We start from the raw sequence: 16,111 nt of genomic DNA on the forward strand, positions 1-16,111 counted from the left end.
GCCCAAGAGCTCAAGATTACAATGAGCTATGATCACACCACAGCACTGCAGCCTGGGTGACAGAGTAAGAGCCTCTCTCAAAACAAACAAACAAACAAAACAAGTATAAGAATCAATCTTCAATTAACAACTAAGAATGTTTCTACTCAAGGACCTCTATAAGAAAAATATCTGCTACGATTTGAATGTTTTTCCCCTCCAAAACTCATATTCAAATTTAACTGCCATTGTAACAGTATTAGAGATAGGATATTTAAGAGATGATTAGGCCATGAGGCAAATGGATTAATGCCATTATCACAGAGATGAGTTTCATATAAAAGGAGAATAGCCCCCTTTTTTCTCTTTGCCTTCTGCCATGTTATGATGTAGCAAGAAGGCCCTTGCCAGATGCCAGCACCTTGATTTTTGGCTTCCCAGCCTTCAGAACTATGAGAAATAAATTGCTGTTCAGTATACATTACCCAGTCTCAGATATTTTGTTATAGCAGCAAAACAGGACTAGGACAATCATCCTTATCCTACCTAATCCTGTCAAAAGTCAAGCTTAGAAAACTAGTTATGGAAGACTGAAAAATATTCATGATCCCTTTAACTATGTTACCTTCTATCTGTGGTTGGCACTGTAACTGAAACATGCTAACATCCAGGTCATCCCAGTTCATTAGTCTAAGCGTGTTACAGTGATTGGTTCAGGCCTAGGTCAACTGGGCTGAAGTCTGAGAAGAGGCTTTATTGGGACATGGATGCTAGTCCATGTCTTCACTCAGAATTAATAATGCCATTATTTGCTGGCATCCATCCTGTGCCCGTAAGAAAAAGCAACTGTGGGACCAAGGGGATACAGTTCATGGCAAAACACAGAAAATTGCTGGTGACACTGCAGATCCCCTAAATCAATGAACCTAGTGGCCTGGCTTACCCCTATATTTCCTTTTATGTGAGATAATCTCACTTATTTTTTTTTTTCTAAGTTGAAAAATAAACAAGTCTTTATGGCTAGAAATATGTATTTTTTAAAATCTCCCAGAGGGGGGGTGAAAAAAATCAATAAAAAAAATAAAAAAAGAAAATACAAATCTTCCAGAAAATATGCTGTTCTCTCATTTTCCCATCTTTTTCAACACCTCTGATATAAAAAGACATAGTTATACCTTATTAAAATTTTTCACCCAGATGTCCACACAATGCCCCATCTATGTATTCCTCTATATGTGTAAGCTACATGTTCTTACGGACATCTACAGATACCAGGTAGCCTTGGTAGTCCATTCTCCACTTAAGTTTTACCATCACTGGCTTTCCTGTTAATCCACTGAGGAAAGGTTTGGGATTCAGGGGTAAACTCATCCTAACTATGAGTGAATGCTGCAGGCTACTCACCAGCAAACAAGCGCTGCCTGTGCCTCATGAATGCAGCAGCTACCTCAGGTCTCAAACTTTAAGAGAAATGCTCACTTACTGCTTAAGCCAATTTGAGTTAGAGTTTTTATTTACTTGCAGTTGAAAGCAACTTTGGATCAACTGTACTGTCAGAAGCCCACATTTTTAGATCCTACTATTTTGTTCTTAATCGTTATAAAGGATGCTACAAGATGTGATCCTATAAAATCTGTGGTTAAATTTGCTATGGAAATTTATCCGCAAAATCTAAGTAGACTCCCAATTTGAAAATTTTCTCTTAGAAGTTAGTGCTAGGAAGAGCTGTTTCCATGGAGTGATATGTATATTTCCTCTTTTCTGTTAATAATGATATTTCATTTATGCTACCAAGAAGTTTAAAGCTAAATTTGAGACCCCTCTATAGCAACCATGTAGGCTCATATAAGAATGCATCTGTTGCCTTTCTGGCTTTGACTTACTGCTTTTCTTTACATTTGTCCTGGTCCTGATTATTTGTATTTATTATATTTGCTCCTGATGTAAGTCACCTCAAAAGCCTTGGAGACAAATTAAATTAGTAAATAAAAATCAAACAGGTGTCAGAATTATAGCTAACATTGATTTTACAAAGATTAAGACATGTATGAAATATGAAATACTGCTAACTCACAAGACTTCAATAACTCTGATATAGCACATTTAAGCCAAGACAGAATATATAAGGGTACAAGTATCTGGATATATGGCCAAACTTCAATATTAGTCATGCAGAGCTCTCTTCTAGAGTTCCTACCACATCAATCACCAAGTAACAACACCAGGTGGGCATCCTGTCATACTGACTGAACCTGGATGGACAACTGATCTTAAAGCTGCCAATCTCTAACTATGGTTTTGGCCCCAAAGCTATTTTGTCTCAGGACATTTGCACACACTGTTCCTATATGTCTGCCACACTGTTCTTCTCATCGCCAGCTTCTTCTCATTCTTCAGGTCCTGGTAAAAATGTTTTCTGTCAGAGGTCTTTCTCTGACTTGCCCAAAAGATAGGATTCTACTCTCCATTGAGATATTCTGTATCTCGATGACCTGCTGGTTTCCATCACAGCAAACCACCATTTATAACTGTGCATTCACTTGATGTTGGTCTTTCTTCCCCACCATCCAAACGTATAGACTAGGGTTCTATAAAGGCATGGGCCTGATCAGCCCTGTTCACCATACTCCCGACTAGCAAAGTACCTAACACGGGAAGGGCACTGAGTAACTGTTTATTAAATATATGAATGAAACAAACTAGACCACTGACATGCTTTCTCTGGGTGGATGGTGATTTGAGACATAAAGTTTCAGAGCTGGTAGTGAATAACAGAGAATGACACAGAGAAACAGAGACTGAAAACAGTCAAGTTATAGTTACAATGAAGCACAACAACAGGGAATGACAAACTCGGGGTGTCAAAAATAATGGTATAACCTGACTGCTAGAGCTGTTTTAAATCCTGAATTACCTTTCATTTTCCAAACTCCATTTTAGTGTCAGAGAGGCTTTGTTGTGTTGCCTCCTGGCTTCCTTATTTCCCCTGTATTGGTAAATCCAAAAGAGCTAAACCTAATAGTCTCTTGCTCTTTCATGGCTTTAGTTAACTATATATGTTCATCACTTCTAAATCACGTTGCAAAGCTTTAGACCTGCATATACAGGACGGTAGTACCCTCTCATCCATGGGGGATACATTCCAAGATCCACAGAGGATGCCTGAACCCATGGATAGTACTGAACCCTATATATACTATGTCTTTTCAATATGATAACCAAGATCATTACTAATTGACTAACGGGCTGACTAACGGGTGGGTAGCATACACAGCGTGGAAACCCTGGACAAAGGGATGATTTGTGTCCCGAAGTGGAGAGGCATGAGATTTCATCACAGGACTCAGAAAGATGTACAATTTAAAACTCTGAATGGTTTATTTCTGGAATTTTCCATTTAGTATTTTCTGACTGAGGTTGACCACAGCTCAAAGCCCAGAAAGTGAAACTGTGCGTAAGGCAGGGGACTACCGTACATCTGCCTTTTGACATTTCTACTTGGTTATCCACAACTACCAAAACTGAATTCATTTAAATTATTTTCCTCCCATTAAACATGTTCCTTCTATTTTCTTTAGCTTAGTGAATGTTCCCACAGTCTACTCAGTAGAAAGCAAAAAACCTGGGCATCATTCTTGACTCCTTCCCAATACCCCCATTATAATACCACATCAAATCAATTAGCAAATATATTGACAATCTCATCACTTAAAATTTACCTTTAAATTGCACAATTGAGTGATTTTTTTCAGTATATTCACAATGTTGTATAACCATCACCATTATCTAATTCCAAAACATTTTCATCACCCTCAAAAGAATTCCCGTATCCATCAGCAGTAACTCTCCATACCCTCTTCACCCAAGCCCTTGGGGAACCACTTTCTCCATGGACTTGCCTATTCTGGACATTTCATATAAATGGAATACTATAGTAATGAAGCCCTTTGTGTCCAGGTACTTATCCATGTTGTAACAGGTGTACATGCTTCATGCCTTTTTATGTATGAATAACATTCAACTGTACACTTATACTATATTTTATTTATCTATTCTTCAGTTGATGGACAATTGGATTAACTTCTACTTTTGACCATTATAAATAATGCTGCTACAAACATTCCAAATTTTTTTGTGAATATATTTTCAAATCTCTTGGGTATAAGAGTAGAAATACTGGGTTAAGTTGTATTTCTTTTTCTTTTTTTTTTTTTTTTTGAGACACAGTCTCTGTCACCCAGGCTGGAGTGCAGTGGTGTAATCACAGCTCACTATAACCTCGAACTCCTGGGCTCGGTGATCCTTCCGCCTCAGGTTCTTGGGTAACTGGGACTACAAGTGTGAGCCACCAGGTCTGGCTAATTTTCTGCCTCAGGTTCTTGAGTAACTGGGACTACAAGTGTGAGCTACCAGGTCTGGCTAATTTATTTTTTGCAGAGAAGCGGGTAAGGGCGTGTCTTGCTAGTTGCACAGGCTGGTCTTGAACTCTTGGCTTCAAACAATCCTCCCACCTTGACCTCCCACTGCACCCAGCCTGTTGTTATTTCTGTATCTGGCTTTTGAGAAACTGCCAAGCTATTTTTTGCACAGTGGCTGTACCAGTTTTTACACTCCAATCAGCACTTTATGAAGGTTTTAAATTTTCAACATCCTTGACAATACTTTTCGATCCTAGCCATCTTAGGGAGTGGGAAGTGGTATCTCACTGTGGTTCTAATTGGCATTTCACTGATGGCTAATGATGTTGGGCATCTTTTCATGTGCTTATTGAAAGCAGTAGGCTTTTATTAAGGCTTTCACATTGTACTTCAGAAGGGAAGAAGGTTGAATTGCCAAAGATGTAAATAATTTGCATATATAGTAAATGTCTTGAAAACATGTATATTCTTCTTCCTCTTCCCTTCCCCTCCTGAAAGAGTATACATTAGGAGGGGTAGAGAAAGGTAGGCATCAATTCCAGGTCACAGAGTGGGGGCAGAAGCTTGAGCAACATGTCAGAGTCCAAGCAGAGTGAGGAGAGCATCCTCGAGGAGGGTGGCCTAGCATGAGACACTGAGACACAAGAAGGGTGGGTGGGCAGCCTTGGGTAGGGTGTCAGAGCCTGAGCAGTGTGAAGAAGGTATTCCTATAGAGGAGAAACCAAGTGTGGATTTTGGAACCCAAGTAGGATTTTTCTGTGCAAGAGGAGGGTGGCCTGGCATGAGGTGTCTGAACCCAATGGGGTGAACAAGGGATCCTGTGAGGGAGGGAGCAGCGGTACTGTGAAACTGGTTATAATAAGGGGGACTGAATAAATAACAAAAGACATTAACCATAACATAAGCCAGGCTTCTGCCACAGAAGGGAGTTACCAAACTGGGAAGGGAGAAAACTAGACTAAATGAAGCAGTGTTGGATTAGAATTGGGAATATTAGCGGAAACACAGTTCTGGAGGCTGGGAGTCCAAGATCAAAGCACCAGCAGATACAGTATCTGGTGAGAGTTTGCTCTGCTTCAAAGATGGTACGTTCTAGCTGTGTTACCTGATTACCTCCTAAAGCCTGCTCCTCTTAATACTATTTGAATTAGTGATTGGGTTTCAACATATTAATATGAATTTTGGGGACCGCAAACACTCAGACCACAGCTTTTGGATGGCCACTTCTTAAAATTCAGTGGACTTTCTAACAGCATTACTCTTCTGGCCCCATTTTAATTTACTGCTTCTCATAATCAAATATGTAAGAACTGTGTCTTAAAAAAAAAAAAAAAGAGTTAAATAGGGCCTAAGAAATGGCTCGTATGCATTCTCTGAGTAACATGCACATTTGATCTTTCTGCTTACTTTCTGTTTCCTTGCTTTGTTCTGGATAATTGAGAAGGCCAGAAAACTAAATGCTGGGTAAGAGTGATGTTGGTGTTCGTTTCTTTGATATAGGAAAATCTGCCAACTTGCATCTTAAAGTTGAGAGGTCATTTTTGACAGTTTTGGAATCTAATCACATCATTTTATGGTCTGTGAGTAAAAGGTAAAATCAATAGATTAAAATAATACATACCTAAAATTTTTATACCATTTACTATGTGCCAAGCATTGTGTTTTTGATTCACAGCCAGTAAATGACAAAACCCAGGTAGCTGGATTCCGAAATCCATGTTCTTAACTATTATGCATTTTTTCTTTCCTTTTTTTTTAGAGACAGGGTCTCTCTCTGTGGCCCAGGCTGAAGAACAGTGGCATGATCATAGCTCACTGCAGCCTTGAACTCCTAGGCTCTAGGGACCCTCCCACCTCAGCCTCCTGAGTAGCTGGGACTATAGGTGTGTGCCACCATGCCCGGCTACTTTTTTTAAAACTTTTTGTAGACATCAGATTAGCCAGGTTGCCCAGGCTGGTCTCAAACCCCTGGCCTCAAGCCATCCTTCCACTTTGGCCTCCCAAAGTTCTGGGATTATGGGAACAAGCCACCGCACCTGGCCCTATTATGTTTTTCAAAGAAAGGAAAACACACATACAAATATTTCTCCACCCTGAACTTCTAGCATTTAAACTGAAGGAAAACTACTAGAAATCATTAACGTTGTGTGCTTCTCTGAAAAGCGTAGGAGACACTATATATGTGGAACAAATTAACATAGAAGGCCTGAGAATGCTATCTTCAGAAAGTCCTGCTTGCAAGGTTAGCATTTGGTTGGCATTTAAGAACTTGGGTTTAGGGAGGGTTCCTCCTATGCCCTGCTGAGTTTCCCTGGTGGACAACATTTCACATGTGTCATCATAACGTGCTGCTGCAGGAATTCAGTCTATCCTGTGATTCCCCGGGGAGAGGACTTTGGAAACTTGTGCCTGTTTCCTCCGGACTTCACCCATGCACCTTTTCCCTTTGCTAATAATAAATCCTTTCCTATAATACATCATAGTTGTGAGTGTGACTGTATGTTGAGTCCTCCTAGTAAATCACCAAACCTGGGGGTGTGTCTGGAAGACCCCAACAACACAGCATGATTTTATGCTACAAAGAAAAAAAAAAATCTCAGCTTTTCCATTCTTTGTATTTAAGTTCATAAAGTTCATCTGTCCACTTACACATACCTATTATATATTACATCACACTTATGACCCAATAACCCCAAGAGTTGAAAAAAATAATGAAAAATTTTCATATCCTTATAAATAATAACAATCCTCATTCTGAAACCTCATTTAGTTTTATAGCTAAAAGGGAATATGTGGGCTCAAGAAGTCTTATTACTTCTCATCATTTTCATAGTTATCAGTATTATCCTCAGATGGAGTCTCTGAGAAACAAGTGACTTCACAATAGCTCTTAGAAAACACACAGTCTTTGTTTTATAAACATTGACATTCAATTTTCAAGTGGTATCCTAAATAAATGCATATGGTCCTGCTCTGAATTCGAGTACTGTCAATTCGGCTAACTGAATGTCATATTATGAGAACAGTAGATTCCAGCTTGCTAAACATTAATAATAAACTTTGTTTCAAAAAGGAAAAAGGGAAAATCAATAAATAAGTTAAAGATGAGAGGAAATAAAAATACTTGCTTAATTCATTATAACTTGGCTGCAGACTTGCATATACAAAGAAATAGTATGGTCCTAACAATATAATTCTTATTATAGGCTAATATATGCTGGATAGAATGACGTAATATGTAACTTAAAAATCTATCCAAATCAACCTAGCACTCTGAGGGGTCGAGGCGGGAGGATCCCTTGAGGTCAGTTCGAGACCAGCCTGAACAAGAGTCAGACCCCCATCTCTACCAAAATAGAAACAAATTAGCCAGGTGTGGTGGCGTGCACACCTGTAGTCCCAGCTACTCGGGAGGCTGAGGCAGCAGGATCGCTTGAGCCCAGGAGCTGGAGGTTGCAGTGAGCTAGGCTGATGCCACAGCACTCTACCCAGGGCGACAGAGTGAGACTCTGTCTCAAAAACAATAAATAAATAAAAATTTAAAAAACATACCATTTGATTTGGTCAGTTGTTTTTTTTTGTTTGTTTGTTTTTTCTGAGAGTCTCACAGACTCTTGAGTGCAGTGGCATCACTTTAAATTTCAAATGCTCCAGAATGAATTTATTATTTACACTGACCAATTGTTATCTATCTAGCATCATGCCAAAGATATCAAGAAAGTCTCTCCCCCATTTGACTTAAATGTTTTAAACAAAGTTTAAACCAATTGTTTTATATACTTAAGCCATTTTTATACACACTTAAATGCATTCATAAGTACTATGTTTTTGGGTGTCATATCAGTTTCATTCCTTCCAAGGATATCAATTTCACTTGGTCTCTCATCGAGGAAGGGACTTGCTTTCCAACATTAAGTTCAGAATTGTTTGCTTGGAACTCAAGCTTATTTCCCCATAGAAATCATAAGTGGTTGTTAGTTCCCTGCTTAGCTTAAAAAGGAGCCAATTTAAGCTATAATGCACAAAAGGGTCAGTTCCAGCTGGGCATGGTGACTCACGCCTGTAATCCTAGCACTCTGGGAGGCCGAGGGGGGAGGATCGCTTGAGGTCAGGAGTTTGAGACCAATCTGACCAAGAGGGAGACCCCACCTCTACAAAAATAGAAAACTTAGTGTGTGGTGGTACAATCCTGTAGTCCCAGTTATTCAAGAGGCTGAGGCAGGAAGATCGCTGGACCCCAAGAGTTTGAGGTTGCATTGAGGTACAATGACCCCACGATCCGAGGTGGGCGGATCGTTTGAGCTCAGGAGTTCGAGACCAGCCTGAGCAAGAGCGAGACCCCATCTCTACTAAAAATAGAAAGAAATTATATGGACAGCTAAAAAAATATATATAGAGAAAAAATTAGCCGGGCATGGTGGTGCATGCCTGTAGTCCCAGCTACTCGGGAGGCTGAGACAGGAGGATCGCTTGAGCTCAGGAGTTTGAGGTTGCTGTGAGCTAGGCTGACGCCACGGCACTCACTCTAGCCTGGGCAACAGAGTGAGACTCTGTCTCAAAAAAAATAAATAAATAAAAAAACCAAACAAAAAACCAAAAAAAAAACACGACTACCTCTTTCACATTACCGAATATAGAAGAATAGGGCAAAGGGAAAATGAGTAAACAAAAACAAAATGATGTATAGGTATGAGCTGGAAAGAAAAAAATTGTGACTAAATTAAACTTTCAAATATTCTTATTCACATCTAGAAAGTGTAGAGCAAGATTATTTTTTAAAAGAATCAATAAATTTAAAAATTCAGGTAACAGATACTATAAAGAAAATTGGCAAAAAGGTTAAAATTTTTTAAATAGGCGAATATTACATACACAAACCGCCCCCACACACACAAAATTAGCATTCAGACTTACCGTAATAGGAGTTCTTTGGGAAGTTTTTTATTGATTACAGCTTCATCGCTATTTGAGAACATCTGCAAAAACAAAATCATATGTCAAGTGTTACTCAACAGTTTTCTCTTAAGAAAGAGGTGAAAAAGAATAGTGGGTGTTATAAACCAAAGTCATATTTTTAGAGACTCTTTAGGTTGAAAAAGATCTTTGAGGTTTTTAATTCATTCCCTATCTTCAGAGAAAAAGACTTAATAGCAGTCAGAAGATGACATCATGTGTCAGATACTGTTTTAAGTATTTCATGTATTAATATTTTTAATCCTCATATTATCCCTATCATCTTCACTTTATAGATAAGGCAACTGAGTGACAAAAAGCTTACTCAAGGTGACACCACTATGGAGTGACTATTTTAAAATGCCATTAGGATTAGGTGACTCCCCAAACCTGGCCCACATTTACTTGTTCAAGGAGGTGTTCAGAAATCTGGTATAGGGAACATTCTCTTTCGTGCTTTATTTATCATGCAGAAAACCAATAATGCTTCATAACCACTACCACATCATTCTTGATGCCTTGAAGTAATCATTTAACAAATTAATCAAATTACTCACAACGGATATTTTGAAACAGAGCCACCACTTCTTCCACAAAGGAGATCATGACTGTAAGCTTGCCTAGTAAGCTATGTGAAGGAAAACAAATATCCATACCCGATAAAAAGCACAATAAAAACAACAGATACACGTGTCACTGAAAATGAGAGAAGTATGCTCAGTTCCTCCTATTAAGTATTGCAGAAATTCCTCTTGACTTCATGCAATGATCATTACTGAATGGCCTTTAAATATCAGGTACTTTTCTAGGCAATGGGATTAAAAAAAAAAAAATAAGACATCTCTGTCCTTAAGGAGCCCTTACTCTACAATGAAGAAGACAGAAATAAGCAAATAATTTACTCATTATTAGAGACAGATGACAAGAGGTATATGAGAACAAAGGATGTAACTAAATTCTGCCTGCAGGTATATCTAATTTGGTACTTAAATGAAGTCCAGAAATTAAATAGGAAAAGGGAGGGACGTAATATGTACAAAATAAGAGATTCATACATGAAGGTCCTGGCATTTCATGGATATTCAAAGTAGAAGAAGGAAGGAGAATGGGCAAGGGAGCAGTGGACAGAATGTATTCCCCCTCAATCTCAGACATCAAAGGGTAATTACAACAATAAAAAAAAATAATTATAATAACCTATCTTCCAGCTAAATAGAAAGTTCTGTAAGGGCAGGGAACATGCCTGTCCTGTTTGCCATATTTCTAGGATTGAGCATAGAGTCTAATATATGATTGCAATTTAAATCTAATGACCAAATTGTCTTTTGGGTTTTTTTGTTTTTTGAGGCAGGTCTCCCCCTATCATCCAGGCTGAAGTGCAGCGGCACCATCATAGTTTACTGCAGCCTCAAACTCCTGAGCTCAAGTGATCCTTCCATCTCGCCTCCCAGAGCACTGGGATTACAGGCATGAGAGAGCGTGCCTGGTCTAAATTATTAAACGGATGGTGGGGCTAGAGCACAAAGGAAACTCGTATACTAAGCTAGAAATATGAAACAACTCCCTAGGGAATAAATTAGAAACAAATTCTAAAAAACCTAAAAGTATTAAACTCTGCACTGGTAGCAAAGAAATAAATTTGGAATCCACTCAAATCATAGTCTAAGTAAAAGATGATGCAAGCCTCTGTAAGATTACAGGGATGGTGGGAATAAAGAAAAGAAACTGGAGTCAAGAAGGATTTTTAAAGTAACAATATTTGGTGACAGAAAGTTGGATCATTTAGCAAGGTTCAGTATAATAGTTAGACTATAGAACTAATGCTGTTGATTGAGAATTACCATTTTTTAGAAAAGTATCTTATACCAAGGAATAACCTGCTTTTCCTCGTAACATTTACCCATTAGTGGAAGCTATGTAAAAACAAAAAATCCAATCCCTCCTCTACAAGGCAATCTTTCAAAAGAAACCATCACATTTCCTCCTAAACAAGCTAAGGTTCTTCTAATGTTGTCAAATAACATGGTTTAAGACATTGTACCATTATGGTCATTCTTCTCTGTAGGTAATACATGAAGTTGTATTTAGAAAGCTAAATAATCAAAGATTCATGATATAAATTAAATAACATATTAGAAAGATAACTAAAGTATTAAAGATTATAACCTAGGAGACTTTTCAGATTTGGATAGCTAACAACACACATCTTAAGCTCAAGATCTCTGGGGAAAAAACAAAGTCTGCAAAAGCAAAATAATGCACGTCCAGCATCCTTAACCTAAAAATCTGAAATGCAAAAATGTTCCACACCTAACTTCATGTGACAAATCACAGTCAAAACACAGTCAAAACTTTGTTTCATGCACAAAATTAAAAATGTTATATAAAATTACTTCAAGCTATGTGTATAGGGTGTATATGAAACATAAATGTTTTCTGTGTTTAGACTTGAGTCCTCTCCCCCTACCTCATTATGCATATGCAAATATTCCAAAATCTGAAAAACCCAAAATGTGAAATATTTTCGGTCCCAAGCATTTTAGATAAGGGATATTCAAACTGTATCACCAAACACCTAATCTACTAGGACTATGCCCAACTCAAACCCACAAAGAGTAAAACACACTTATTTTTATATTAGAAATGCTAAGCTCTTTGTCTGGTACATTCAAAGTATTTTACTAAATGCTGCATATTTCACCTAATAATGCACTTTGCTTCCTTGAATTTACACAGTAATCAAAAATTTTAAAAAACCGCTACATGTTGTTCACATGACTTCTACACCTCCATATATAAAACAAAGAAACCCTGTCTCAAAAAAAAAAAAAAATCACAGCAGCTAATTTCGTCCCTTGCTTTGGTCTATATTCTGTATTTTAACAAGACCTCCAGGTGATACTAATGTGCTGTAAAGTTTGAGAACCCATGGACTAGATAAAGTAGACTGAGGATCTCAGGATGTAAGAAATTATATTTCTAACACATAATCAGAATATTTTATTATCATTTGAAGTGACACAGCAATGGAATTTGGAAAATAATCCCAGTTTAGTGTGCTCATTGAGACATACAGAAAAAAAAAAAAAAAGACAGAAAGAAAATAATCCCAGATAGACACAATAACACTAGATGTTTTCTAGGAAACCCAAACAGCTTCTGCTCCTGCTCACACTATTATGTGTAAAACAAGTATTTCAGAAGCAACAGAATATATCTGTTTTAGATATTTTACTATTTTAGCTGAATCTAAACTCTAGGTTTCTCATGCAAAAACATAAAGGGTGCCAAAGCAATTTAGATCAAGGCTATAATGAATCACAACAAATTTGTGAAGGATTCTATATACAATACTGGTAGAAATAACTACTCTTCAAACTTTAGACATCCTTAATCTGATTTTGTACTGACACAGGATATATCATGATGTATTTTTATAATCTATCTACAAACAATTACAAGGAGTGGTCAGGGGAAAAACATGGGAGCAACTAGATTGTTTTCTCCTTATTCTTTCAAGGAAAGACAATGTCACCTAAACAAGCAAGCAGACACTGCAATAGCCACATCTTCTAGGAGTAGGACTTTCTTAAATATTCAGGTTTTTAAAAAGCTAAGCGATTTGGTTTATATACATTAGCACAGATTTTTAATTTGCATAAAATTGCAATTATTTTTCTATAGATGACATATCTGAGGAACATATAATAACTTTGAAACCCCTTGCCCCAAACTGGAATTAAATCATCTAATAGACTTTCTGAATATTAAGCACCTTTGTTTTTTACTATTACTTTAGCCTTTCCAATCATTTTTTAAATCTCAGTTTGGCACATTTTGGGGATTAGTTTACTAACAGAATGATTTTAATTTAAATGTTTAGTACACAAACAAGATCCAAAAAAATCAAGAGGCTTTAAAGCCAGAATCTGGGTAGAAAAGGGCAAATAGGTTGAACAAAGAAAATATGAAAGAGGCTGAGTACAGTGGCTCACACCAGTAATCCCAGCACATTGGGAGGTGAAGGTGGGGGATCACTTGAGGTCAAGAATTCAAGAGCAGCCTAGGTAACACAGTGAGACTCCATGTTGAAAAGAGAAGAAAAGAGAAGAGGAGGGGAGGGGAGGGAGGAGAAGGGGAAGAAAGAAAGGAAGGAAGGCAGAAAGAAGAAAGAAGGAAAAGAAAGAAGGAAAAATTAGCCCTGTCAGGCATAGTGACACACACCTGTAGTTCTAGCTACCTGGGAGGCTGAGCCAGGAGGATCCCTTGAGCCCAGGAATTTGAGGTCGCAGTGAGCTATGATTATGCCATAGCACTCCAGCCAGGGAGAGAAAGTAGAACTTTGGCCAAAAAAAGAAAAAGAAAACAGGAAAGAGCCAGGTTACAGCAGTGTGCACCTGTAATCTCAGCTACTCGGGAGAATGAAAGGGGTGGACCACTTGAGCCCAGTTCAATTCTAGCCTGGGCAACATAGTGAGACCCTTCCTCTAAAAAATTAAAAAAAAAAAAAAAAAAGAAAGAAAATTAAACACCCCTCTAATCCTAGCACTCTAGGAGGCCGAAGTGGTAGGATTGCTTAAGCTCAGGAGTTGGAGACCAGCCTGAGCAAGAGGAAGACCAAGACCCCATCTCTAGTAAAAATAGAAAGAAAGTAGCCAGAAAACTAAAAATAGAAAATATTAGCCGGGTGTGGTGGCACATGCCTGTAGTCCCAGCTACTTAGGAGGCTGAGGCAGGAGGATCGCTTGAGCCGAGGAGCCTGAGGTTGTTGTGAGCTAGGCTTACGCCATGGCACTCTAGCCCCAACAACAGAGCGAGACTCTGTCTCAAAAAAAAAAAAAAAAAGGGCTGGGCAAGGTGGCTCATGCCTATAATCCTCACACTCTGGGAGGCTGGAGCGAGAGGATCCCTTGAGCTCAGGAGTTCAAGACCAGCCTGAGCAACAGTGAGACCCCATCTCTATTTTATAAAAAATAAATAAAAAAAATAAAAAACCAAAAAAAAAAAAACCAGAAAGAAGAAAAAGAAAAAAATAGGAAGAAATACATACTTGCTCAATAGTGCCCCTGCTGCTTAAAGTTACCAAGTCTTACACAGGAAATTAAAAGATCTGACATATTATATTCAAGCTTTATAGATAATTCCCAATTTTTGGATGGCACATGCTGCGTGGAAAGAAGACTATTTCCCTTGCAGCTAGATATGCTCCAGTAACTAAGTCCTGGCCAATGGGATGTAAGAAAAAGTGATGTGAGCAATTTTATGAAAGTCCTTAAAGAGAAAGGGAATGCCCCTTCTTTCCTCCTTCCTCAATTCTACTGCTTAGAATGAGGTTAGGATGACTAGAACTCCCTCTTGTAACATGAAATTGAAGGCCATATCTTTAAAGACAAAGCAGAAAACCAGAAAAAGTCTGCAATGACTACACAGACACCATGCCAGCTAAAAACTCTCTACATTTGGATTTTATATGAGAGAAAATAAATTTCTATCATATTTAAGTCACTTTTAATTTGGGTCTCTGACATATGCAGCTAAACCAATACACAGAAGTTCCCCCTTATCAGCAGTTTCACTTTCCATGGTTTCAGTTACCTGTAGTCAAGCACAGTACAAAAACAGTGAGTAAAACACAATAAGATATTTTGAGAGAGATACCACATTCACATAACTACTTTTATTACAGCATAGTATTATAATTGTTTTATTTTATTAGTTATTATTAATCTCTTATTGTGCCTAATTTATAAATTATACTTTGTCAGAGTATGTATGTATAGGAAAAAACATAAGAACATACAGGGTTTGGTACTATCCTCAGTTTCAGGCATCCACTGGGGGTCTTGGAACAGATTCCCCTCAAGTAAGCAGGGATGGATTACTGCACTATATTTTGATTTTAAAAGATACCTTTTGTTTTGCAAGATGAAAAGTTCTGAGGACTTGTAAAACATTGTGAATGTACTTAACACTACTGAACTATACGTAAACTTAAAAATAGTTGAGACATTAAATTTTATGTTACATGTATTTAACAAAAATTTTAAAAGTACAAGTGTTTTCATATTTCAGGATCTGTGAAATTAGTACGTATCTTACAATTAAAATCAGAAACATCTGTGTATAAAATAATATATTTTATAATTCATGGTGTCTTTGATTTAGTGACACATATAGTAAAGTATAACCAATAGGAGGAAAACAGAAATAATACAGAACCTAACGACCATTTCCTTCTCAAACAGGCTCTTGCTCTTTTGTTCACGCTCTTTCTAGAGCACCTGTGCAACCAAATCTGTCTGTCAACAGAAACAAATTCATGCCCATTGTACATATTACCTACTCCATGAAGCTTTTCCCAATCTCCTTAAGTAGATGTGACTGTTCCTTCTCCTGTGAAACCCCAAAGCAGTCCCAAAGCTCACAAGAGCAGTTTGGGGCTGGTGTAGTGTCCTTTATATCACACTGTAAGCTCTGAGAAGAAAGGGACCCTGTCTGTTTAGTTCACTACAATATTGTCAGCAACCAGCACAGTGTCTAGAAATTGCTGAATCAATGAATGTTATTTAAACTTTAGGGATCTGGAAGTACTCTAATCCCTCTTTTTCACTGTAAATTCCCAGCAGCCTTCTATGGCTTTTTCACTTTGTATCACTGTAACAGAGTGCCTTGCAAAAAAAAAAAAAAAAAAAGCGATAATTAATAAATTGAATATTACCCATTTAGCAAATAAGATGTAAATGATATCAGCACAGCAACAG

General features: G+C 37.8%; 1 protein-coding gene across 1 annotated transcript in view; it reads right to left on the reverse strand.

Annotated features, from left to right (window-relative positions):
• Nucleotides 1-16,111, reverse strand: part of FBXL20 (F-box and leucine rich repeat protein 20) — an 89,100-nt gene that overhangs the window by 37,941 nt on the left and 35,048 nt on the right. The window contains exon 2 of the mRNA XM_069482443.1: nt 9,312-9,373. Coding sequence (XP_069338544.1) covers nt 9,312-9,373 — 62 coding nt within the window. The remainder of the gene's footprint in view (nt 1-9,311; nt 9,374-16,111) is intronic.

Source organism: Eulemur rufifrons, chromosome 9 (genome assembly GCF_041146395.1).
Source record: "Eulemur rufifrons isolate Redbay chromosome 9, OSU_ERuf_1, whole genome shotgun sequence".
Lineage (NCBI taxonomy): Eukaryota > Metazoa > Chordata > Mammalia > Primates > Lemuridae > Eulemur > Eulemur rufifrons.